General features: G+C 43.9%; 1 protein-coding gene across 3 annotated transcripts in view; it reads right to left on the bottom strand.

Annotated features, from left to right (window-relative positions):
• Positions 1-22,440, bottom strand: part of Atg4b (autophagy related 4B cysteine peptidase) — a 39,524-nt gene that overhangs the window by 13,957 nt on the left and 3,127 nt on the right. Inside the window, exons 2-8 of one of the 3 annotated variants that reach the window (XM_075952055.1) lie at positions 12,178-12,279; positions 12,016-12,087; positions 11,224-11,282; positions 6,949-7,047; positions 5,742-5,843; positions 5,244-5,316; positions 1,890-1,969 (exon numbers count right to left, since the gene is read on the bottom strand). In XM_075952055.1, the coding sequence (XP_075808170.1) occupies positions 1,890-1,969; positions 5,244-5,316; positions 5,742-5,843; positions 6,949-7,009 (316 nt within the window). In that variant the 5' untranslated portion in view covers positions 7,010-7,047; positions 11,224-11,282; positions 12,016-12,087; positions 12,178-12,279. Of the gene's footprint in view, positions 1-1,889; positions 1,970-5,243; positions 5,317-5,741; positions 5,844-6,948; positions 7,048-11,223; positions 11,283-12,015; positions 12,088-12,177; positions 12,280-14,839; positions 14,942-22,440 lie in introns of all 3 variants that reach the window. The other 2 variants (XM_075952054.1, XM_075952053.1) reach the window with 2 other exon arrangements.

A 22,440-nucleotide genomic window follows, 5' to 3' on the forward strand; every position in this document is an offset into this window, starting at 1 on the left:
CCCCGCAGCTGCAGCCCTTCATCAAGTCCTCATGTAATTTGTCCTTGTTCTGTAATGAGCACATCCTTCTGAACAGGTCCTGGTCACAGCTAAGCAGCCTCAGGCTGCTCCCTGGGATCTGATCCCATTCACGTGACAAGGCCTCAGTTCACGAGCTTATTGGTCCAGCACTGATAGTCCAGACAGTGCTGAGACCACAGGAGAGACTGCACCATCACGGCTCCCACAGTGCCATATGTACCCAGGTTATGGGAGGGGTGGAAGAATGGGACAAAAGTACCAAAGGTCATGGCAGAAAGAGAATCACCTCCCAAAAGCTGTCCTCTGACCTTCACATGGCAAATGCACATTATACAGACACGCATTTGCACATACACACACAAACTTGTTTTTTTTTTTACTTAAAAGTTACTATGAGTGTTGGGCAGTGATGGCGCATGTCTTTAATCCCAGCACTTGGGAGGCAGAGGCAGTCAGATCTCTGTGAGTTTGAGGCCAGCCTGGTCTACAGAGCAAGTTCTCCAAGAGCTAGGACTGTTACACAGAAAAAAATATATATATATTATATTGTCTTGAAAAAAAAAGTTACTATGGGGGCTGTAGACATGATTCAGCTGTTAAGAAGAGCACTTGCTGCTCTTGCAGAGACCTGAGTTCATTCCCTAGCACCTGTGGCCGGCCACTCACAACCATGGTAACTCGCCAGATCCAACGCTCTATTTGGTCCTCCAAAGACTTGTGAGCATATTCACAGGCACAGTAACACACAATAAGTCTGTAAGAACAGTCCCAAAGATTTCTGCCATATCAACAGTCTTTAATACATCTTTAAAAGATACTGTTTTCTTTCTTTTTTCTATTTATTACTACTACTACTACATTGTTTCCTTTTTCTGTTTTGTTTTTTGAGACAAGGTTTCTCTGTGTAACTTGTTTTGTTTTTCAACGTAGGGTTTCTCTGCATAGCCCTGGCTGTCCTGGAACTGGCTCTGTGTATCATGTGTATCATCTTAGCCTTGAACTCAGGGATCCACCTGCCTCGACTCCCCAGTGCTGGGATTAAAGGCGTGCACCACTACCACCCAGCTGCCACCATGTTTTTAACACTAGGGAAAAATGCTTATGATATCACAGAAGGTTTTGGTTGTTGTTGGATTTTTGTTGTTGTTGTTCTGTGAATGTGTGGGAGTACTAGGAATTGAGCCTAAGAAATCTACCACTGAGTTATAGCCATAAACCTTTTGTTTGTTTTTTGAGATAGTGTCTCATTAAGTAGCCTAGGCTAGCCTAGAACTATGGAGATCAGACCTTGAACTCAGAGATCCACCTATACCTCCAAAGTATTAAATTTAAAGGTATATACCACCAAACCCAGCTACTTTTGTTTTTTTGATTTAGGGTTTCATGTAGCCCAGGCTGGCCTTGAACTCCTGATCTTCCTACCTCCATCTTCCAAATACTAGGATTACAAGCATGTACTACTGTCCCCTAGAAGTTGGTTTGGGCATTTCCGTCAGGCTGCTGGCAGGCCTTCATTCTAGAATCATGTACTTCCTTCTTACAAGTCCTTCGCTGGATATGTGGTAGCTGAAAAGCCCTTCCTGTATCTCATTGTGGTGCATTAATGCAGTGAAAAGCATACAAACGATTCTCTTCCATGGTAACCATCTGTATGTGGCCTATGCCATTATATTCAGCACTAACACATTACCTGTAGCACACACAAATAACTAGCTTGATGTTGGAGAGAACACCTTCCTCTGACTTAGCCCAGGGGACAAAGTAAGGGAATGGGGTTTACAGATGTTCCCCTAGGCTTCCACCTACTGGGAAGTGCCAGTGCTGAGGCTCCCTCTTGGGCCTTGTCAGCCAAACCCTGAGCCACTTACTGATCTCCTCCATCACCACAGTGTTGTCCATTGCTATGTGAACAGCCAAGGAACTCCACGTGTCGAACACAGCAAGCTTCCTAGAGAAAGCAAGAGAATACTCCCATGAGCCTTTGACAGCATGAACATTGCACCATTGCAGTGACAATCAGGAGGCAGCTTCCAAGTTTAAGTCAAGGATTTGTTCACAAACTCAAAGAGGAAGGAAGCGGGATGTTGCTCATGGGGAAGTGCCAGCTGGACAGGAGCCCTGTGTGACAGAGCAGCGCAGGTTTCTCCTGCAGGTGAGGGGCAGGTCCAGCTCACCGCTGAGCGGCTTCTCTCCCAGCACCTCCCATTCTGAACTGATAGCCCCAGAAATCTAAAGAGCAGCACAACTGCAACCACCAGTTGGGAGGAAGCATGGCCGCAGACTTAGGGCTCTGAAAGAAGAGCAGACAGCAGCCATGCTACGCAGAAACAGAATGTAAATAGGGTGCTACGGGGACGACACAGAAAACCTATTAATCGATGAGAAGACAGAAAGCAAGAAGGGACATTTTGTCCATGGAGACAGTTACTAAGGACCTAAGCTGCAAGATCCTGGTATGTTTAGGAACACAAGAGGCCAATGCCTGGAAGGCACTAGGGCGGTGGTTCTCAACCTTCCTAAAGCTGAGACTCTTTAATATAGTTCCTCATGTTTTAGTAACCCCAATCAAAAAAACTATTTTCATTGCTACTTCATAACTATAATTTTGCTTGTTACAAATCATAATGTAATCAGCTGATATGCAGGGAATCTTATATGAGACCCCCACGAAAGGGTCATTTGACCCCAAAGGCGTTGCAACCCCCAGGTTGTGAACCCCTGCACAACACAAACCACACAGAGCCCCTTCCCCGGAAGTGGAAATGTGGAAGGGGCTCAGCAGAGCCAGTGCTTTCTCACTACTCATCAAGGCCTTCCAGGAGACAGACCCAGGACACAGTGTCACAGCGGCACTTCACTGTGCTGACATGTCTGGAAAGGCAGGCTGGGGGAGCGAGCAAGTAGGGCAGGCTAGACGGGCCTCAGGGAAGGGCTACTAGGCTGGGGCTCTAAGTGACGCAAAGGTCCTAAAGAGGAGTGTATGAGTAACAGATGTGTCATCCAACGGTGTGTCAGGACAGAGTAAGCTCAGCGGCACAGGATGGGAAATGCTGTGGCAATCAGCTAAAATGCCTAGGGCAGCCAGAGTCTCAGAGAGAGCTGCTGCCCTTTATGGAGATGACTTTGGTTAGTATTCGAAAAAGTCTAGGATGAGAGACAGATAATGAGACAAGATGTGGACCAGGTTGGGGGAGGGATGAACAAGGGTTAAAAATGAGACTTATTACGGGTTTGCAAGCTCAACTAAGAGTCAGAGAAGTCTAGAATCAGCCCACATTTTGGCCTAGGCAGTTGAAGAAACCCTACAGCATCTACTTTGGGAAAAGCAACAGGTTGATACACCCAAGAGCTGGCAGAGTGCTCTTAGTTTGGAAGTTAACATGCCTCATGAGCCTCCAGGTAGAAATGCAATAGAGTTCGGAGATGTAACCCTATCCCTGTGTGTAGGACAGAGAAGTAGCCACAGGTGAGGAAGTGAACTAGCAACAAAAGCAGAGGAGGCCAGGGACAGAAATAGTAAGCATGGATAAGCGCCGGATCTGTCATTTCCAGAAAGATGTAAACAGTAACACTAAGGGGCTGCTCTTTGCCAGTGAAGGCAGAAAAAGTGAGGCCACAGAACCAAAGCACGGATGGTGAACTGACGGCTACGGGTAGCAGGAATATAGTGGCTCTGTACATTACATCACAAGCTAAAGGGGTGTGTGATAGTTAGAATTAGGACTGCCCCCCCCATTCCCCTCATATGTTTGAATGTTTGGTCCCCAGTAGGTAGAACTGTTTGAAAAGGACTATCTGGCCTTGTTGGAGGAGGTCACTGGGGGTAGGCTTTGAAAATTCAGAAGCCAGTGTCATTCCCAGTTAGTTCTTGTTCTGCCTCATGATGGAGGATCAGATGTAAGTTCTTGGCTACTGCTCCATGGCCATGCTTCCTGCCATGGTGATCATGGACTCTAGCCCTCTGGAGCTATGACCACCCAAAAATAAATGTATTTTTTTTTATTTGTTTTCTTTTTTATAAGTTACCTTTGTCATGGTGTTCTGTTGTTGGAAAAGAAAATCACTAAGGCAAGGCAGGACTTGGAAAAGGATGCTAAAGAGTACGGGGTGGGTGTGCGTGTCACAAAGAAGCCAAGTCAAGGAGTCACAGCCAGCCATGGCCTGGAATGGCTGGGCATCAGATATAGAAAAAAAAAAGTGTCCAGATGGAGCATGTAGGAGATGGCCATTGTAGTCACAGGATAGGCTGTCAAGGGAACATCCAGCTAGAGAAAGATTAGAGATACTGGCTTTCAGCCCCACAGGAAAAAGGTCCGATATGAGTGAGTCCTGGACATTGGTTTGGCACCTCCCAGAGGCACTGGAATATTATGCCTCAGGGAAATGTCAATCAGGTCAAAAAACAGGGCAGGGAGGGGAGTGTGGGTAACACAGAGAAGGTTCAGTGGTTCAGAGCACCTGCTGCTCTTGCAGAGGATCCAGGGTTCAGTTCCCAGCACCCACACAGCAGCTAACAACCATCTGTTAACTCCAGTTCTAGGGATCTAACAACCTCTTCCAGCCTTCCCTGTGAGCCTTGCATGTGTGACATGTACAGACATGTCACATCCATACATAAAAAATAATCTTCAACCTTTCTCTCTCTCTTCCTCCCCACTTCTCTTCATCTCAATAAAGCTCCTCACTTCAGAAAAAAAAATCTTTAAAACAAAATCACTGAGGGGTCATACACTAACAAGTGGCATATCCCTGAAAACAGCAGAAAGCCATTTCAGAGGAAATTCCAGAGCAAGTGCCCCTCGGGACAAGTAAGGCTGACTGAGCTCCAGACTCTAGGGCCACAGAGAAGACAGGAAGGGATAGTCAGGAAACAACACCAACACTCTGAGCAGCATGTAGAGGTTTCTGATCTCTGACAAATCCAGAGGTAGAGGGTTACAGCACCGGCAGACAGAGTACCAGAACTCCCATGGTTCCAGATCTGAGATGCCCTCATTACAGATGGATCTGTACAGAGACAGGGCCATGCCAGGGCTCTGACCTAGATACAAATCCCATTTACAGAACAATAGGCATAGTCACCCAGAGGACTCCTCTGGGTCTCTAAGCAAAGAATAAGAATACCTTATTTCCTGTGGCAATAAGTACTCAAGAAGTGGGTAAATGCCAAGGAGAACTCATGCTGACCCCAAGAAGCAGAAGGGCTGGGCTCATTTACGTACTTGAGGACCTGGGCAACAGTGTTCGGCCCGTACCACTGGCCTATAGACTTGCCTTCGCCAACTCCCATTTGCGCTGCAGGAAACAGACCCATGTTAGCAAATACAACCATTCTAGTGAGCCTTACTTTTTTGGTACATCAGTAAACGCTTCATAAAAAGATCTACACCACACACACACATACACTTTTATCAGTAAACACTTCATAGAAAGGTCTAGACAGGACACCTTCTCTACTAAGAAAAGCAAACCTTCAGGAGGAGCCTAACTCCCACAGACTACATGGAATCAGTCCCTGAAGACTGTATAGCAGCAGGGGCAGAGCAGGCTTGAGTCTAAGCAAGTGCTGGAACACCAACAGCAGCTCACAGAGCTCAGAGGCTAGAGAATAACCAAGAAGCCTCATTCTCCAACTTTGTAAGACTTGGAAAACTCCCAAGGGAGTCCCAAGGAGTCTGCCTTCTGCAAAGAGCCATGCCTAGGTCACATTGAATCCCCACCTATCTGATGAATGGAGTAGTAGCTGTCCTTTCTGTCAAGGAAAGCATTTAGGACGTTGAAGTAACTGTCAGGCTGTCTCTTCTGTTGAATCCATCTCCAATCTATTGGAAACAAAACAGGATGTCAGTTTGACCACGCAAGTAACAAACCTTTCTTTTATAAAGTGCTCAATGTTCAGATGTACAAATTTTGAACCTTTTTAAAGTTAAAAGTCAAACTACCTAGGATTTCAAATATGCACACACTAACTCATCCAAACAAACAGAGGATGGAAGCAGAAAGCTGTTTCAGCAGTTTAAAGGTAATTTCTAAAAGAATAATCATTTATATCAATATAAATTATTAAACCTGGTGATTCAGGCCTATAATCCCAGCCACTTGGGAAGCTAAAGCAAGAGGCACTGGTTAGTTTTATGTCAACCTGACACAAGCTAGAGTCATTTGGAAAGGGAATCTCAATTGAGAAAATGCCTGGACAAAGAGGTCTGTAGGCAAATCTTTTGAGCATTGTCTTGATTAATGATTGTTGTGGTAGAGCTGACTGGTACCAATCCTAGACAAGTGGGCCTGTATTGTCTAAGAAAGCAGATTGAGCTAGCCAGAAAGCAGCATTCCTCCATGGTTTCTGCTTCAGTCCCACCTCTATGTTCATTTCACACAGAGTGTCAACGACAGTTCTGAGATGAAATAAATCCTTTCCTCCCCAAGCTGCTTTTGTTCATGTTGTTCTATCACAGCAACTAAGACATAAGAGAACTGCAAGTCCAAGGCCTGCCTGGGCAACTCTGGGAGCTCCTGAATTGAAATATTAAGTAAAAAGAGAGCTAAAAATGTGTTCAGAACTGCAGGCTTCCTACAGAGGGCAAAAGAACTTTTGAATGGTCTTTCCATGACATGAAAATTGAGTATGGCCCATTGGTTTCCACTGGGAAGAAACACACACCCACACATGCACAATTTGTTGGAACTGGACAAGCACCATGAAGTAGCATACACTTTTTTTTTTTGTTTTGTGAGACAGGTAGCTTTGTAGCCTTGGCTGGCCTGCAACACTATGTAGACCAGGTTGGCCTCCAACTCATAGAAATCCACAAGCTTCTGTCTCCACAGGGCTGGGATTAAAGGTGTGTGCCACCATGCCTAGCTTTTATGATGTGCTTTAAACATCCCTTACTACACAGACCCCATTTAAGCACTGTGACTCACCTCGACCTAAGTGCCGGCATACAAGGGCCTGGGCAAAGATCATCTGTCCACACCGAAGCATGCAGCCCCAGCCTGTATCTGAGGTAGGGCCAGTTCCCCCTGTGTGGAAGACAGAACAAGATGCATTCACAATCAGAGGGCCCAAGAGAGGCCAGGAATCCAGCAACAGGAGGCATTTGGGCAGCTCCATACCACAGGCACGCCGACCCCCTCACACATCTGTATATCTCAAAGTGCAGCTCTGAGGAAACATAAATGCAAGATCCGTATCTGCTGGGGAGTAGAATGTAGTAGGCTTTCTTTTGGCCACCAACCAGCTCCCAAATCATGACACAGAGACTTATTATTAGTTATGAGTGCTTGGCATTAGCTTAGGCTTGTCCCACTAGCTCTTACAACTTATTTTAACCTGTTTCTCTTCATCTATGTTTTGCCTTTGGGCTTTTTAACCTTTCTTTCATTCTATATGTCCTACTCTGTGTCTGGCAGATGTCTGCTTGGCTGGCCCTGGGCATCTCTTCTTTCTCCTTGGTTCTTTACCCTCTCTCTCTTGTTCTCTTCTCCTGCCTATTCTCTCCGCCTGCCAGCCCCACCTATACCACTACTGCCTAGCTATTGGCCTTTCAGCTTTTTATTAAACCAGTCAAGTACCTTATGCAGGCAAAGCAACATATCTTTACATTGTTAAACAAACGCAGCATAGGGACTGGAAAGATGGTTCAAGAGTTAAAAGCACTGGCTGCCTTCCAGAGAAGCTGGGTTCAATTCCCAGCACCCACATGGCAGCTCTCACACTCTAACTCCTGGTCCAGGGGATCCAAAGCCCTCATATAGACAAACCTGCAGGTAAGACACCTATGCATATAAAATAAAACAAACAAAAAACAAATGCAACATATCTTTAATTAGTTAAATATTCCACAATAGCAGAATGTTCTGACAATCCCCTCAAGAAGGGCAAAATGTGAACAATCAGTCATGCAGTGGTATAAACACCTGGCCCGCAAACAAGAATCCCCATGACTACTCTGGAGATAGAGAGCTAAAGTAGGAGAATCATTTCCTACTACCAGAAAGGCAGAAATGCAAAAGCTACACGATGCCCAGTATTGCTGACAGTCAGGGTTATGGCAGCCATGGCAATTCTACATCTTTCTGTCAAGTCTGTTTTGAGTCCCTCCACTGATGTCCATTCACTGGGGCTTGGAAGACTGACAAGAGCTGTGGAATCACCTTTAACATGACAGGAATGGGGAGAACACTCTCAGAAGGTATTCGGGGGAATGTCGCTGTACAGCTACGATGAGGAAGAGGCACAGATGTGATGAGAACTGTGACAAGGAAATCAGGGGTCTGTGGATGGGGTTTCCCTGTTTCTACACCTGTCACCACTCTCACCCCAAATCATCCCTACAAGACACAAGGAATATGCAGGTCACACTTGGTTCTTAGGACCATGATGAGCTGCTTTAATTGTCAGTTTTAATTGTCAACTTGACATAATCTGCAATTACCTGGTATGGTACTTGGAGTGAGAATGGCCCCCACAGACTCATATTTGAACACTTGAGTCTTGGGAAGGATTAGGAGGCGTAGCCTTGCTGGAAGAGGCTTATCACTGTGGGCATGCTCTGCGATTTCAAAAGCCCATGCCATTCCCAGTTAGTGCTTTCTGCCTCCTACATGTGGACTGAGATATGAGCCCTCAGCCTCTGTTCCAGCGCCACGCCTGCCGGCCTGTCTGCTATTATGCTCCCTGCCACGATGGGCATAGATTCTAACCACTTGGAACCGTGGGCCCCAAATATGATTCTTTCTTTTGTGGGGGTCCCTGCAAGCATCACGGCAGGCAGAGAAATAAACTAAACTGCAAAGAGGTGAGATTGAAAACTCAGTTCAGCCTGTCTTGGTCAGACTAGATCAAACTTCATGAGTCTAATGCCAGGCAGTTTATTGCCTGCATTTTTAAAAACAGTACAATCTGGGAAAAAGTTTCTAAGCAACCATCATTCCAGTTCTAGGTGCACAATAAAGCTTAATGTGTGACTACACAGAAACTCCTCTGCAGAGTACACGTGACCATAAAGATGGTTCCTACAGCTTAGAGGCCTGGGATCTGGTGTGGTCTCTGACCTAGATGCTATAGAGCCCACGTGACCTCTCCCCTAAGGATAGGTTCTGTTGACTGAGCTGAAGAGGAAGGTTTAGGGAGGGAGAGTCTGGGATAAACATTCTGGGGCATTACAGATAACAAATGTCATCACCAGGTCACCAATAACATTCACTCCCACCTTTCCTTTTTTCTTTTTTCTATTTTTTGAGACAGGGTTTCTCCATGTAACAGTTCTGGCTGTCCTAGAACTGATTGGTAGACCAGGCTGGCCTCGAACTCACTTGAGATCTACCTGCTTCTGCCTCCCAAGTGTTGGGATTATAGGTGTGCACCACCAATGCCCAGCTCACTCCCAGCTTTCTAGGTGGAATGTGGGTATTTTACTTCCTCCACTGAGAAAATGTCCCTGAATGTTTACTACTCCCGGTTTCCTTAGTGCTTTATGGACGCAAAGACCTTTGGGCCCCAGTATTCTTGTCTAAGTTACCTTGGTAGTGGTGTTTTGTCACGGCAAATGAAAAATAACTAAGATGCCTGGGGAGAGATTCTCAATACTGGTTTGTGTCTTAGTTACTGTTCTATGTTGTGATGAAACACCATGACCAAGGCAACTTCTAAAGGAAGCATTTAGTTGAGGGTTTGCTTATAGTTTCAGAGGGTTAGTTCACGAACAGCACGTCAGGCTCAAGGTGGCAGGTCAACAGGCCTGCCGCTGAAGCAGGAGCTGAAAACTCACATCTGATCCAAAAACTGGAAGGAGACAGAAAGAAACAGCAAGAAAGACAGAGACAGTCTAACCGGGCCTGGAATGGGCTTTTGAAATCTCAAAGTCCATATCCAGTAACATACCTCTTCCTACATGGCCAACCAGCTAATCCTTCCCAAAAATTAACTGGGGACTAACCATTCAAGCAAATGAGCCTATGGGACCATTCCTATTTAAAGCATCACAGACTGTCTAGATTAGGTTTACTCATGGGCACATCTGTGAGAAAACACATCTTGAACGTGAGAGCCCCTCCCATTCTCTGGGTTTGCTCCCTAGACTGTATTAAAAAGTGAGCTGAGCACATGCATTCACACATACACCAGCTCACTCCTCTCTGCTTCTTGACTAAGGATGTATTGTGCTTGGCCGTCTCAAGCCCCTATTGCTATGACTCCCCAGAGAAGATGAACTATAATCTGAACTGTGAGGTAAAACAAGCCCCCCCCCAAAGGTGCTTTTGCCAGGGTATTTTATGACAGCAACAGAAACAAAACAAAGACACCTCACCTCAGGGATGTTTAGAACTAGTCAAATAATAAAAGTTTTTCTCAGGCTCCGAGGTACTCTCCAACACCCCGGCAGTTATTATTCACCATGGTTTCCTAGTTCAGTTTCTACTGTGGCGATAAATACCATTACCAACAGTAAAACCTGAAAATGGTGTATTTGGTTTCCATATCCTGATCACAAGCCATCCCTGAGGAAGCCAAGGCAGGAACAGGAAACTGGAGACGGACTGAAGCAGACACCCCAGAGGAGTGCTGCTTACTGGCTTGCTCCATGGCTCCCTCAGCTTGTCTTTTTTTTTTTTTTAATCACAACCAAGACTACTGTTATTAGTCTGACTATGTAAAAAGTGTTGCATTTGTTTATGCTGTGGGATATTAGCTTAACTATGTAAATGTGTTGCACTTGTTTAATTATGTAACGATGTGTTACCATTTTACCTTGCCTGCTTGAGGCACCTGATTGGTATAATAAAAGCTGAATGGCCAATAGCCAGGGAGGAGATATAGGCAGGACTTCCAGGCAGGGAAAGGAAGAAGGAGAATTTAGGCTTGAGGGAGAAAGTAAAAAAGATAACAGGGAGCCACTGGGGCCAGACAGACACAGAGGAAGCAGGAAAGTAGGACATATAGAATGGAAGAGAGTCAAAGCTCTGAGGCAAGACATAGATGAATAGAAGAATGTTAAGTTACAAGAGCTAGTGGGACAAGCCTAAGCTAAGGCCAGGCACTCATAACTAACCATAATCCTCCATGTCTTTATTTGGGAGCTGGTTGGCAGTCCAAAGAAAATTCCAACCACAGACTTCCAGTTCAGGGGTGGTACCAGACACAGAGGGCTGGGCCCTCCCACATCAATCATTAATCAAGAAAATGCTCATACTTACAGGCCAATTTGATGGAGGCATTTTCTCAATTGAGGTTCCCTCTTCCCAGAAGATCCCAGCTTGTGTCAAGTTTAAAAAAGAAAAAAAAAAAATGCCAGGCGGTAATGGCACACACCTTTAATCCCAGCACTTGGGAAACAGAGGCAGGCAGATCTTTGTGAGTTTGAGGCCAGTCTGATCTTCAGAACAGTCCCAGGGCGCCAGGGCTATACAAAGAAACCCTGACTCAAATAAAACCAAAAACAAGCGAACAAAAACCAAAATAAAACAAAGAACACAAAGCAAACCAACTAGCACAGAGCCAATCTCAAAAACAAACAACAAAATTACTGTCACGATCCTTTATCCTGACTACAATTTCCAGTGACAAGTGGCTGACAAGGAGCTAGAAGCGTATGATTTTGTCACAAGTTGTAGAAAAGTTGGGATACTCAAGCTGGGGAGGGAGCTCAGTGAGTAAGGAGCTTGCCATGTCTGGGAAAGGATCTGAGTTCCATCCCTGGAACCTGCATAAAGCTCAATGCAGCACCACACTTCTGAACCCCAGAGCTCCTACAGGATGATGGGAGGCAGAGACGGGGGAGTCTACCTGGACCAGCTAGACTGACATACTCAGTGATGAATAGCAAGAGACCTTATCTCAAACAAGATGGAAGGCAAGGACCAAAACTGTTGGTTGTCCTTTGACCTCCATACATGTGCCCGTATCCCGATACACAAAGACACAGACAGACACAGAGATTAAAAACAAATGATCCAGAACATCTGAAAGATTAAAAATAGGGTACTCACCAATGGCTGGAAAGTTTCTCCTGTATGTAAACCAGAGTCTGGACGCCACATCAGACAAGATTTCGTCTTTCTCTAGTTATTTAAAAGAGGAAGGCAAACTGTCAGCAAATGATTACCAGCTCAAGACTTCTGCAGAAGTGATCAGAGCCAAGTGAACAGTACCTGTGAAAATGCTATATTTTCTGCCCAGAATCCAAACAGGCTCTGAGGTCTCGGGGAAATCTTCAAATTCGGCAAACCGGAGAGTATCATATGTCAAGGTGGCTGTGGAAACACATTTGTCTGATTTCATACTGAGATCATTTCTGCACAAAAGATTCTTGCAACACCTGTATCTTTGCACTGCCCTAACAGTCACATGAACATATATACATGAGCATACATGACAGCCTGTGAAACAGCTGCTCTGCCGAAGGCTGGGAATAGAAGTCAGGTAAGCACTCCGGAGTCTAAGACACCAAGTCAATGTCTGACAGCTGTCATGATGGAGACAAACTTTAGGTAAAAGATTCCTCCTCATAGCTGGGCAGTGGTGGGGCACGCCTTTAATCCCAGCACTCGGGAGGCAGAGAAGGAGGATCTCTGTGAGTTTGAGGCCAGCCTGGTCTACAAGAGGTAATTCCAAGTTAGGCTCCAAAGCTACTGAGAAATCCTGTCTCGGGGGGAAAAAAAAGATTCCTCCTCAAGTAAAAAAAGTCAGTTCTTAGTTATACGAGACTTAAAATGTTCTTTCTTTACTTTTTTTTCTTTTGGAGATGGTCTCTCTACACGGCTCGGATTGCCCTGGAGCTTGAGATGTGAACCAGGTGGGCCAAATACTCAGAAATCCACCTGTGTTTGCTCCCAAATGCTGAAACCAAAGGTGTGTGCCACCATGCCCAGCTTTATTTTTCGGGACAGGGTCTCATGTATCCTATTCCTTGAACTTGAAATGCAGCCAAGAATGACCTTAAACTCCTGATCCTTTAGCCTCTACCTCTTGAGTGCAGGGATTACAGGCATAAACTAGCAGCCCAGCCTATGAGGTGCTGGGAACTGAATCTCATGCTGGCTTCATGCATTCTAGGCAAGCACTCTACCAACTGAGCTATATCCCCAGGAAGAAGGTGCCCTCTAAGACTCTCCTAACCACCTGCTATACACTGTGGACATGGTACCCAGTGTATTCAGCTTCTGTGCTGGGGACAAAACATGGCAAAGGTGGGCACTACCTCTGAGCTCTAGTAGCCAGGGTCTAAATCTAGCTAGGAGGCTCACGAGCTATTGGTTTCTGGGACATTTATATAACTTCTGAGTGTAAACAATCACTCATCCATAAAAATGGGGTAATAACAGGGCTGCTTTGCCACACAACAATGAAGCCTTCATGAAAATTTCCCATGACGTGCTGGCAGGCAGACAGAAGGGCATCAGTGTCTGCTGGTGTCATTAATATCAAGGATAAGGATGCAGAATCACGGAGTTGAAAGCATACACATTTTACTATGCCCAGTGGGCTTCACTGGGAAATTTGGACTGTATCTCCCAGAAATACAGGCCATACTGAGAAGCTCTCAGTACCAGAGCACTGCCGAGGTTTTCTGAACAGGGTAGGGGCCAGGCCCAGTGGGTCTTGTCCTGGAACTCCGCTGTTCCATATTTTAGCTGTCTACTTTCAAAACAATGACAACAAACTGCTCAGTAATCCTAAGCGCAACTAAATCTCTTCCAATTTTTACATACTGTTATTCCGTTTCATGATGCTAAAAGCTAAGTTGGAATAAATTAACAAGTTTTCAAAATGCCAAAAATCATCATGTATCCCGAATGTCTATAGCAGTAAAATGCAGAGTAGGCAAATTTCTTAGGTTTATTAGCAAACTTTACAGGTAAGGAAGCCAGCTTCAAAGTGAAAGCAGTAAATGGGGATCTATTAAGTTCAAGTGTATCACCAAGTCTACTATCGTAACTATGAAAATTATAGGTTGTGCAGCTTGACAAACCAAAAGCCAGGCTGGGGCTAAGAAACCAGAAGGGAACAAAACTACAAAGAGGCAACCACAGCTCCCACCAGCTTCACAGCAGCCAAGAAGCAACAGTAACGCCAATGGTCTGTGGAGCAAAGTGCCCAGCCCTCCAAAAGAAGCCCATACTCCACTAGGGCCTCACAGCAGACTGTTCCCTGTGCCACTCTTCCATTCTCCCCACCACACTGCAGCCTCCGCAAGTGACAACAGTGCAGGGGCATCTGTCTGTCAGCCTCAAAGGCATTCGTTCCTGGGTAGCAGTCAAGATCCCGGCTGTGGAAGCAGGGGTCTGAGGCCACCAAAAGCTAGCACGTGCACGTGACCCCCGTAAATCAGTATCCTTTCTGTAGCTCTGTTTCCTCACTGGTGACGTGGAGCAGCTGTGCTTCCCTCACGGGGCCGGGAAGTCAGGGCTGTGGAGCTCTGAACCACCCAGGAGTGCTGGAAGCACACTCCACAGGGCCAGCCTTCTTCAATCCTTGAAATGATGAAACACTTTGAGAAAAGATTCTGTTCCTAGACGGGAGTGTAACAATGTACAGGAGACTCTAATCAAACATGTTTCTTCACCAAAATAGATTCTAACCCACGAGACTTTCCTCGAGAAAAAACATGCAGTACTGGCGTGATGGCACACCTTCAATCTCAACACTCTGGAGGCAGAGACAGGTGCATATCTGTGAGTTCCAGGGCAGCCAGGCATTAAAGTAGGGTAAGACAGTTTAAAAAAGAAAGTACGTACACACACACACACACACACACAGCATTTAGAGCAGAAAGCCACTATGCTACCAGAACAAGTGACTTAGACCTTTCACCTTGGAAAATCAGCACCTAAGGCTCCACGGCCTCAATGACTCCAACTAGAAGGGCACACGAAGGCTCTCTCATCCTTTTGCTGTTACAGGCATCCCACTGGTCTGGAAGACAGGAGGAAAATCATGCCACCATCCCAGAATACCACACCTTACACGGGAATACCCACAGTGTCAACTGAAACACACACACACACACGATTGAGAGGCTATTCATAAAGCATCATCCAGGCAAAGCTGACAGGGAAGAGAAATTCCTAACCTTCTGGATCTACATTAAGTGAAAAAGGAGGTTTTCAAACCCAGGCTTTAATTAGGACTGAGACTTGCTCTTGGAGGGAGAGCCCACACTGGGAGTCACATAGAACATGAAACACTTCTCTAAGCTTCTATCGCCTAACCCAAGAAATGGGCACCACTAGCTTTGTCCAAGGGGACGAGAACCCAGACAACGTGCCCACCAGCACAAGGGCTCTCCCCCTCAACACCAACTGGCCTCTCCACCTCTCCAGTTCAACTGCACTGTCCTTGGTACAATCTTTTTATATCCCAACGTATGTCACTAACAAAGCATTATGAATGGCTACAGAGACAGAGAGAAAAGAGTTTCCAAACCCTCAAGCAACAAGTAAATTTGTCATCAGACAACATGCAGGAGAAGCAAGATGTCCAAGAATCCTCTGCCCTATGAAAGAGCTCTTCCATTTGAAGAGTGCCCTAGTGTAGGACTTTCCCACCCTCTCCCTGGGATTTCTGTGATCACAAATGAAAGAGAAAATGTAAAGTGTTTTTAATAATACGACATCTTAGCTAGGAAAGGTACTATGATTTAATATAGTTTATCTGACAGTCAGAAAAATGGAAATTGTGCTCAATGAATGGAACTAACCACACAAGTTACTTAAGCACAAATTACACTGTCATTCAAGCAGGGAGAATCACAAAAACATACAGCCAGTGGGTCTTTTAGTTTACTGCACTATATCTCATATTGTGGAGTAATATTTTGTACATTGTGAAGATGTGTCTCTGCCTAAAGCACCTTCTGATTGGTTTAATAAAGAGCTTAATGATCAATAGCTAGGCAGGAGAGAATAGGTAGGACTTCTGGTGGGAGAGAGGAACTCAGGAAGAATCTGATGAATGTGGATTAAGCTAGCCAGATTCGGAGGGAATTGGACATACAGTATGGAAGAGGTAATGAGCCATGCATGTGGAATTAATATAAACAGGTTAATTTAAGTTATAAGAGCTAGCAGGGAACAAGCCTAAGACCAAACTTTCATAAAGTCTGTGTTATTATTTGGGAACTGGAGGTCCAAAAAAAGTCCCAGAACAATCTCATTCTTGTGTTTTGAAGTTAAGAATGATGGCTCAGCACTTGGAAGTCTAAGGAAGGAGAAACATTTGAGTTTGAGGCCAAGTCCCTATCTCAAAAGTTTGTGATTTTTTTTTTAACCGACATATGTTTACACTTATAAGTTCAGCAGAAGAATCCTTTCCTTTGAAAAATTCTTTTGATTAAAACAACAGTCTACATGTAGAGGGAAGTAAGAATTTTCACTGTTAGAAAACTCTGCTTTAATATATACTCCACAGAATGTCTCCATCTAAATCCACTGCTATGAGGCTGGGGATAGAGCTCAATTAGTAGGATGCTAACATAGTTCACAGGAAGCCCTTGGTTTGCTCTCCAGTACCACATATATTTGGTGAAACATTTATAATCTTAGTCTGTAATCTGAAGGGAGGTAGAAGCAGAAGGATTAGAAGTTCAAAGTTACCCTCCATTAACTGGGACAGAAGCATTTCAAATTTTCAGTGTTTGCATGTACACAATAGGACGATGGTAGTGGTACAGCCATTAATCCTAACAGTAGGAAGACAAAAGCAGAAGACTCTCTGAGTTCAAGGCCAGCCTGGTCTACAAAGCTAGTTCCAGGACAGCCAGAGACACAGAGAAATCCTGCCTTTAAAAAACAAAACAAACAAACATGACACCACATCTCATTGAAAAAGGACCAGGACCCAAATTCAAATATGAAGCTTACTTAGGTTTTATCTACACACTTTATACACAGCCTGACACTAACTTAAATGTGTGTGTGTGTGTGTGTCTACATGTGTGCAACGTGTTAGTGCCAATGGAGGCCAAAAGAGTGCATCAGATCTGGAATTAAAGTCACAGAAGGCTATAAGCTTACAGAAAGCTAGGTGCTAGGAACTGAACTCCAGACTTCTCACAGAGTATTAAGTTCTCATATCTGCTATGCTACCTCCAGTCCCCTGAAATTAATTTCATAAAATCTTTTAATGTGATAGTGGTTTTAAAAATCTGATTATTTTTCCTATTTGTTTTTACAGTACTAGGAACCGAACTGAACACATGCTCGGCAGACATTCTACCCAGAACTACATCTCTGTCCCTCTTATTTTACTCTTTATTTTGAAAAACTGTAAGCTCAGGCTAGTCTTAAAACTTACTCTGTAGCCCAAGCTAGCCTTGAACTTGTGATCCTCCTGTCTTAACCCGCTAAGTAGCAAGGGTTACAGGCTCGGGCACTAGATTCACTGTTGGCTTTCTTTTAGATGAGACAAAGTCTCACACTGTATTGTAACTAAGACTAACCTGGAACTACATAACCCAGGTTGGCCTCAAACTAGTGAAAATCCTTGTCTCAGGATCTTCAGCTGAGGGATTTATAGGCATGAGTGATTTCCAGTTTTTAAAAGTGTTTTCTTGGTTGCTCTTTACTCTTTACGGGGAGGGGCCCGCTACCCATTTCCCCAATAAATCACACACGAAGGCTTTTTATGAATGCCCAGCCTTAGCTTAGCTTGTTGCTAGTCAGCTTTTCTTAACTTAATTACCCCTTCTACCTTTTGCCTTTGGGCTTTTTCCTCTTACCTTCTGTATCTCTTTCTTTCATTCTCACTCTGAAGCTGGCCATGCAGCTGGGTTACTGGCCTCTTCTTTTCTTGCTCTTGAGCTCTTATGCTCCCAGATTTCTCCTTCTATTGATTCTCTCTGCCTGCCAGTCCCGCCTCACTATTTCTCCTGCCTCACTATTGGCAGTTTAGCTCTTTATCTGAACAATCAGGTGTTTTAGACAGGCAAAGTAACACAGCTTCCCAGAGTTAAACAAATGCAATATAAAAGAAGGCTACGCATCTTTGCATCATTGAAACAAATGCTCCACAGCATAAACAAGTGTAACACATCTTAAATAATATTCCACAACAGAGTCTCAGTAAAACCCCTAGGCTGGCCTCAAATTTATAATCCTCCTGCCTCAGCTCTTGAGTACTGGGATTACAGACATACAGTATCACACATGGCATAAAGAGCTTGGGCATTTCATGGCTTCTGTTTGTAGACAAGATTTCATGAATTTGAGGTTGGTCTAGAACTCCCTATACAGTCAAGGATGACCTTAAACTTCTGATCTACCAGCCTTCACCTCCAGGGAAGTACTTGAATCACAGGTATAGGGCACCATGTCTAGTTTCACTGAATGCTGGAGATTATGAGCATTTTGAATACTTAATTTGAATTAGGTAAGCTCAACTTGTAGTTGAGAGATAGGCAAGTCAATAATAATTCCAATTCTGTTTCACTGGTTACTAACCATGTGCCGACACCATGTGTGGCCCTAGAGACATGAGCATTAAATGTTGGTTCTGTCTGTAAGAAGCAGACAGCATGGCTGCTTAGGTGCTGCCTCTCAACAGCTCTTTATATTTTATTTTATTTTTTGAGACAGTCTCACTGTACAGCTACAGCTGGTCTAGAACTCAGAAATCTACTTACCTCTGCCTCCTGGGTGCTGCAATGAAAGGCATGCACTACCACAAGCAGTTAGTATTTATTTTGGTGTGTGCGGTGGTGTGTGAGGAGCTACACACACTTGTGTATTGAGAGCAGAGGCTGCTGCACTTCACTTTTAAGAAGATGCTAAGGATCAAAACTCAGATCCTCATGCTTGTTTAACAAGTCCTATACCGACTGACCATTCCCCTAGTCACCAACACTCTGAACTAGGAGCATGTTTGTATACACAATGCTAGAAATAGGTAGAGAGGTCACCCAAACCACTTGGGCCTTCCACCTCTCTATACCAGCAGACTTGGGCTCCCTCCCTGGCTTCTCGTATTTCCTATTCATGTGCAGACCCTGGGCAATTTCATCCGATAACAGCTTCTGCACATCTTCAGTATAGAGTTATTCCCTTAGCTCCCAGCCTACGTAACCAAAGGCCCCTTAACAACACTACTTGGACATCTAACAGGCACCTCACACTCAGCAAGAACAAAACCAGTCTGGACAAGTCTTTACCACACATCTGGATTCTAAGTTCTTCCAAGATACAGCATCTCTTTCCCTGTCTTATTGAGGCAGACTTTTACTTTTACCTTCTGGCTTCATCCCTCTTCAGTACATTCTCAAAAAAAAAAACAAAAAACCCAGGAAGACCAGCAAGATGGCTAAGTGAATAAAGGGACTTGCCTGCATTGCCTGCAACCTGAATTCAATTCCACATGGTAGAAAGAGAGAACTGTCTGCCATGAATTTATCCTATGACCTCCACTCCCATGTTGTGGCATGTATAAGTGTGCGCCAACCATACACACAAACCTTCTCAATATGATGGATCTCATGCCCAGCACTAGAAATCTAGCCAACTACCTGAGGCTTGTAATGCCATGGATCTTGGAGAACCTACAATCGGTACATTACGACACCAACATAATTCCTAGCAACAATCCAAACATTTACCCATATTTCCATAGATAAGCGTAGTTCTCACCCAACAAGGAAACTTCTCAACAGATGGAAACCACTACAGAAAAACATAACTGATCAAAATGCAGAAAACAAGTGACCATGTGGTACCCATCCATAACTGTTACATCTACAACATAGCTCCTGCAATTATGGCTCAGGGATCATAGGGAAAGAAGGAGCCAAAAGACCAGAAAATTTGCTGTGAGGGTACATCTCTTAGAAATGTCAGAAGTACCCATAGCGGCTAATGAGCATGCTGCCTAAACAAAGACCCAAACAAAGACCATGTCATAGAAGAGTAGGAATGATAGAAAAATAGGTATACTAAATATTTTACATTGGTATGGAGTTTTGTATAGTGATTTTTGATATACTGTATATATGTTTTTACTCTTGTTTAAGGTATTGTACCTATGTAGCTCATTTTAAAATGTAAAGTTCTAGTCCTTAAAGGCTATTATTACAAACTGTTTAAGATAATTAAGAAATGTGGGTTAGATAGTCACTTATAACAATCAAATTTGTGACCATGTTAGGTATGTTTTTAAGATTAAACAAAGATATAATAGATAGACGGTCTTCAAACACTTCAGAGACCTACAGAAAATGGCATTTAAAATGTTTTAATAACATAAGTCTTTTCACGACAGTGAGACATGTCTGCTCTGGCAGCATCAATTTACTTCAAAAAGAAAAAAGAAAAAAAAAGGATGATGGGCATCAAAAAACTTCCATATGGAGTTTGTTTTCCTTGTGGCAAAATTGGCTACTGGGCAAGAAACTGTCCTTGCCTCAACTGCTGACAGAATGAAGTCCAAGCTGAACAAGCAGGTCACAAATGAAAGAGACTGCAGAACTTTGCCAAGATAAGGTAGGTCAGTCCTTCAAAATTCCTGCTTCACAGAATGTCGGTCAGATATTCTAGGACTATTGGTCAAAGGTAGATACTGCAATGTTGCAGAGGAACCTTGGGTGACTACTGAGGCAGCCAGCTGCTTCTGTCTTTTCTATAGTTTTGGAAGTTGTTTCCTCCACACTTCCTGTTTACTCAGGTAATATTATATCCTTCTTGGGTCTCTGATAGGTTGAAGACTTGATTGTTATAGTTACAGTTTTCCTTGTTACCAGATCCTGAAAAGTAACTCACAAAAGAGGTGTAAAGTGTATAAGGTTGAGAGACATAAAAGTTTAAATAGTTTATCAAAGAAATTTTTTTTTTGTTTTTCGAGACAGGGTTTCTCTGTAGCTTTGGTGCCTATCCTGGAACTAGCTCTTGTAGACCAGGCTGGCCTCGAACTCCCAGAGATCTGCCTGCCTCTGCCTCCCGAGTGCTGGGATTAAAGGCGTGCGCCACCACTGCCCGGCAAAGAAAATGTTTTGAAATCTTAAAAAAGATAATCTTTTGGGTTAGCAATACAAGTTAGAATAGAAAGTGAATTAGGGTACAGAACTTTGGACTCACTGAGATAGATAACAGTTTCTCTGAATTCACCAAATGCAGATGGACTGGACATTGTGAATGTAATTCTAACCTGATAATCGTTCTTGTTGTATATAGTTTTATTGTGTTAAGAGTTAAAACCTTCCATTTTTTTAAATAAAAAAGGGAAATGTGGTATATTTGTACACTCAGTGAAGATATATTAATAAGATGGGTATAATAAAAAGCTGAATGACCAAATAGCTCAGCAGGAGGTACAGGTAGGACTTCTGGGCAGAGAGAGAGTTCTGGGAAGAGGAAAGGCAGTCACCAGCAAGACATGGAGTGGAAACAGGAGGTACAATATGGAAGATAGGTAATTCCACATGGCAGAACATAAGTTAACATAAATGGGTTAATTTAAGTTACAAGAGCTAGCTGGGGCAAGCCTAAGCTAAAACCCAAGCTTTCATAATTAATAAGTCTCCATGTCATTATTTGTGAGCTGGTGGCCAACAAAAAAAGCTTGCTACAAAGGGGGAAATGTCATGGAGACCCAATCCTAGAAAAAGAACTACAACCAGCCAGGCGGTGGTGATACACACACCTTTAATCCCAGCAGAGGCAGGTGGATCTCAGTTTGGCCTGGTTTACAATGCTAGTTCCAGGACAGCTAGGGCTACATAGAGAAACACATTTCAAAAAACAACAACAACAAAATTTCAAGAGAACTACAGCTAATGATGGAATGCCAAAAGCAGGAGAAACAGTCTTCCCTGGAAGAGCCTCCCCAACTGGTTATCCAGGATCAAACGGTCAATCCTAAACTCATATACATATATACACAATAGATGTTGTGTAGGTTTTATTTATATACTTAGAAACACACATATATATTTCAATTTTAAAAGATAAATACAAATGTTTTAAAAAAAATCCCAGAACAAGTCTGTAAATTTTCACATACTCCTCCCAAACCTTCCAAAGAATTCTACTCAGAATAAATGCCCGAGTCCCCACTGTGCCCAAGTAAGGATCCATGACTGAACCCAAATAATCTTTCTCCATCTTTGCATTAAAAAAAAGAAGAAGAAAAGAAAAACTAAGGTAGGCAGTGGTGGTGCAGGCATTTAATCCTAGCACCCCAGAGGCAGAGACAGGCAGATCTCTTGAGTTTCAGGCCAGCCTGGTCTACAGAGTGAGTTCCAGGACAGCCAGGGCTAGAGAACAGACAAAATAGTCTCCAAAAACCAAAAACAAAATAAACAAAAATATAAACTATGTGTAGGTGTGTGTCTGAACGTGAGTGTAGCTACCTGAGGATGTCAGAGGCACTGGCTCCCTTTGACCAGAGAAACAAGAGCTGCTTGACATAGGTACTGGGAACTAAACTAGGGT

Source organism: Microtus pennsylvanicus, chromosome 17 (assembly GCF_037038515.1).
Source record: "Microtus pennsylvanicus isolate mMicPen1 chromosome 17, mMicPen1.hap1, whole genome shotgun sequence".
NCBI classification, from domain to species: domain Eukaryota; kingdom Metazoa; phylum Chordata; class Mammalia; order Rodentia; family Cricetidae; genus Microtus; species Microtus pennsylvanicus.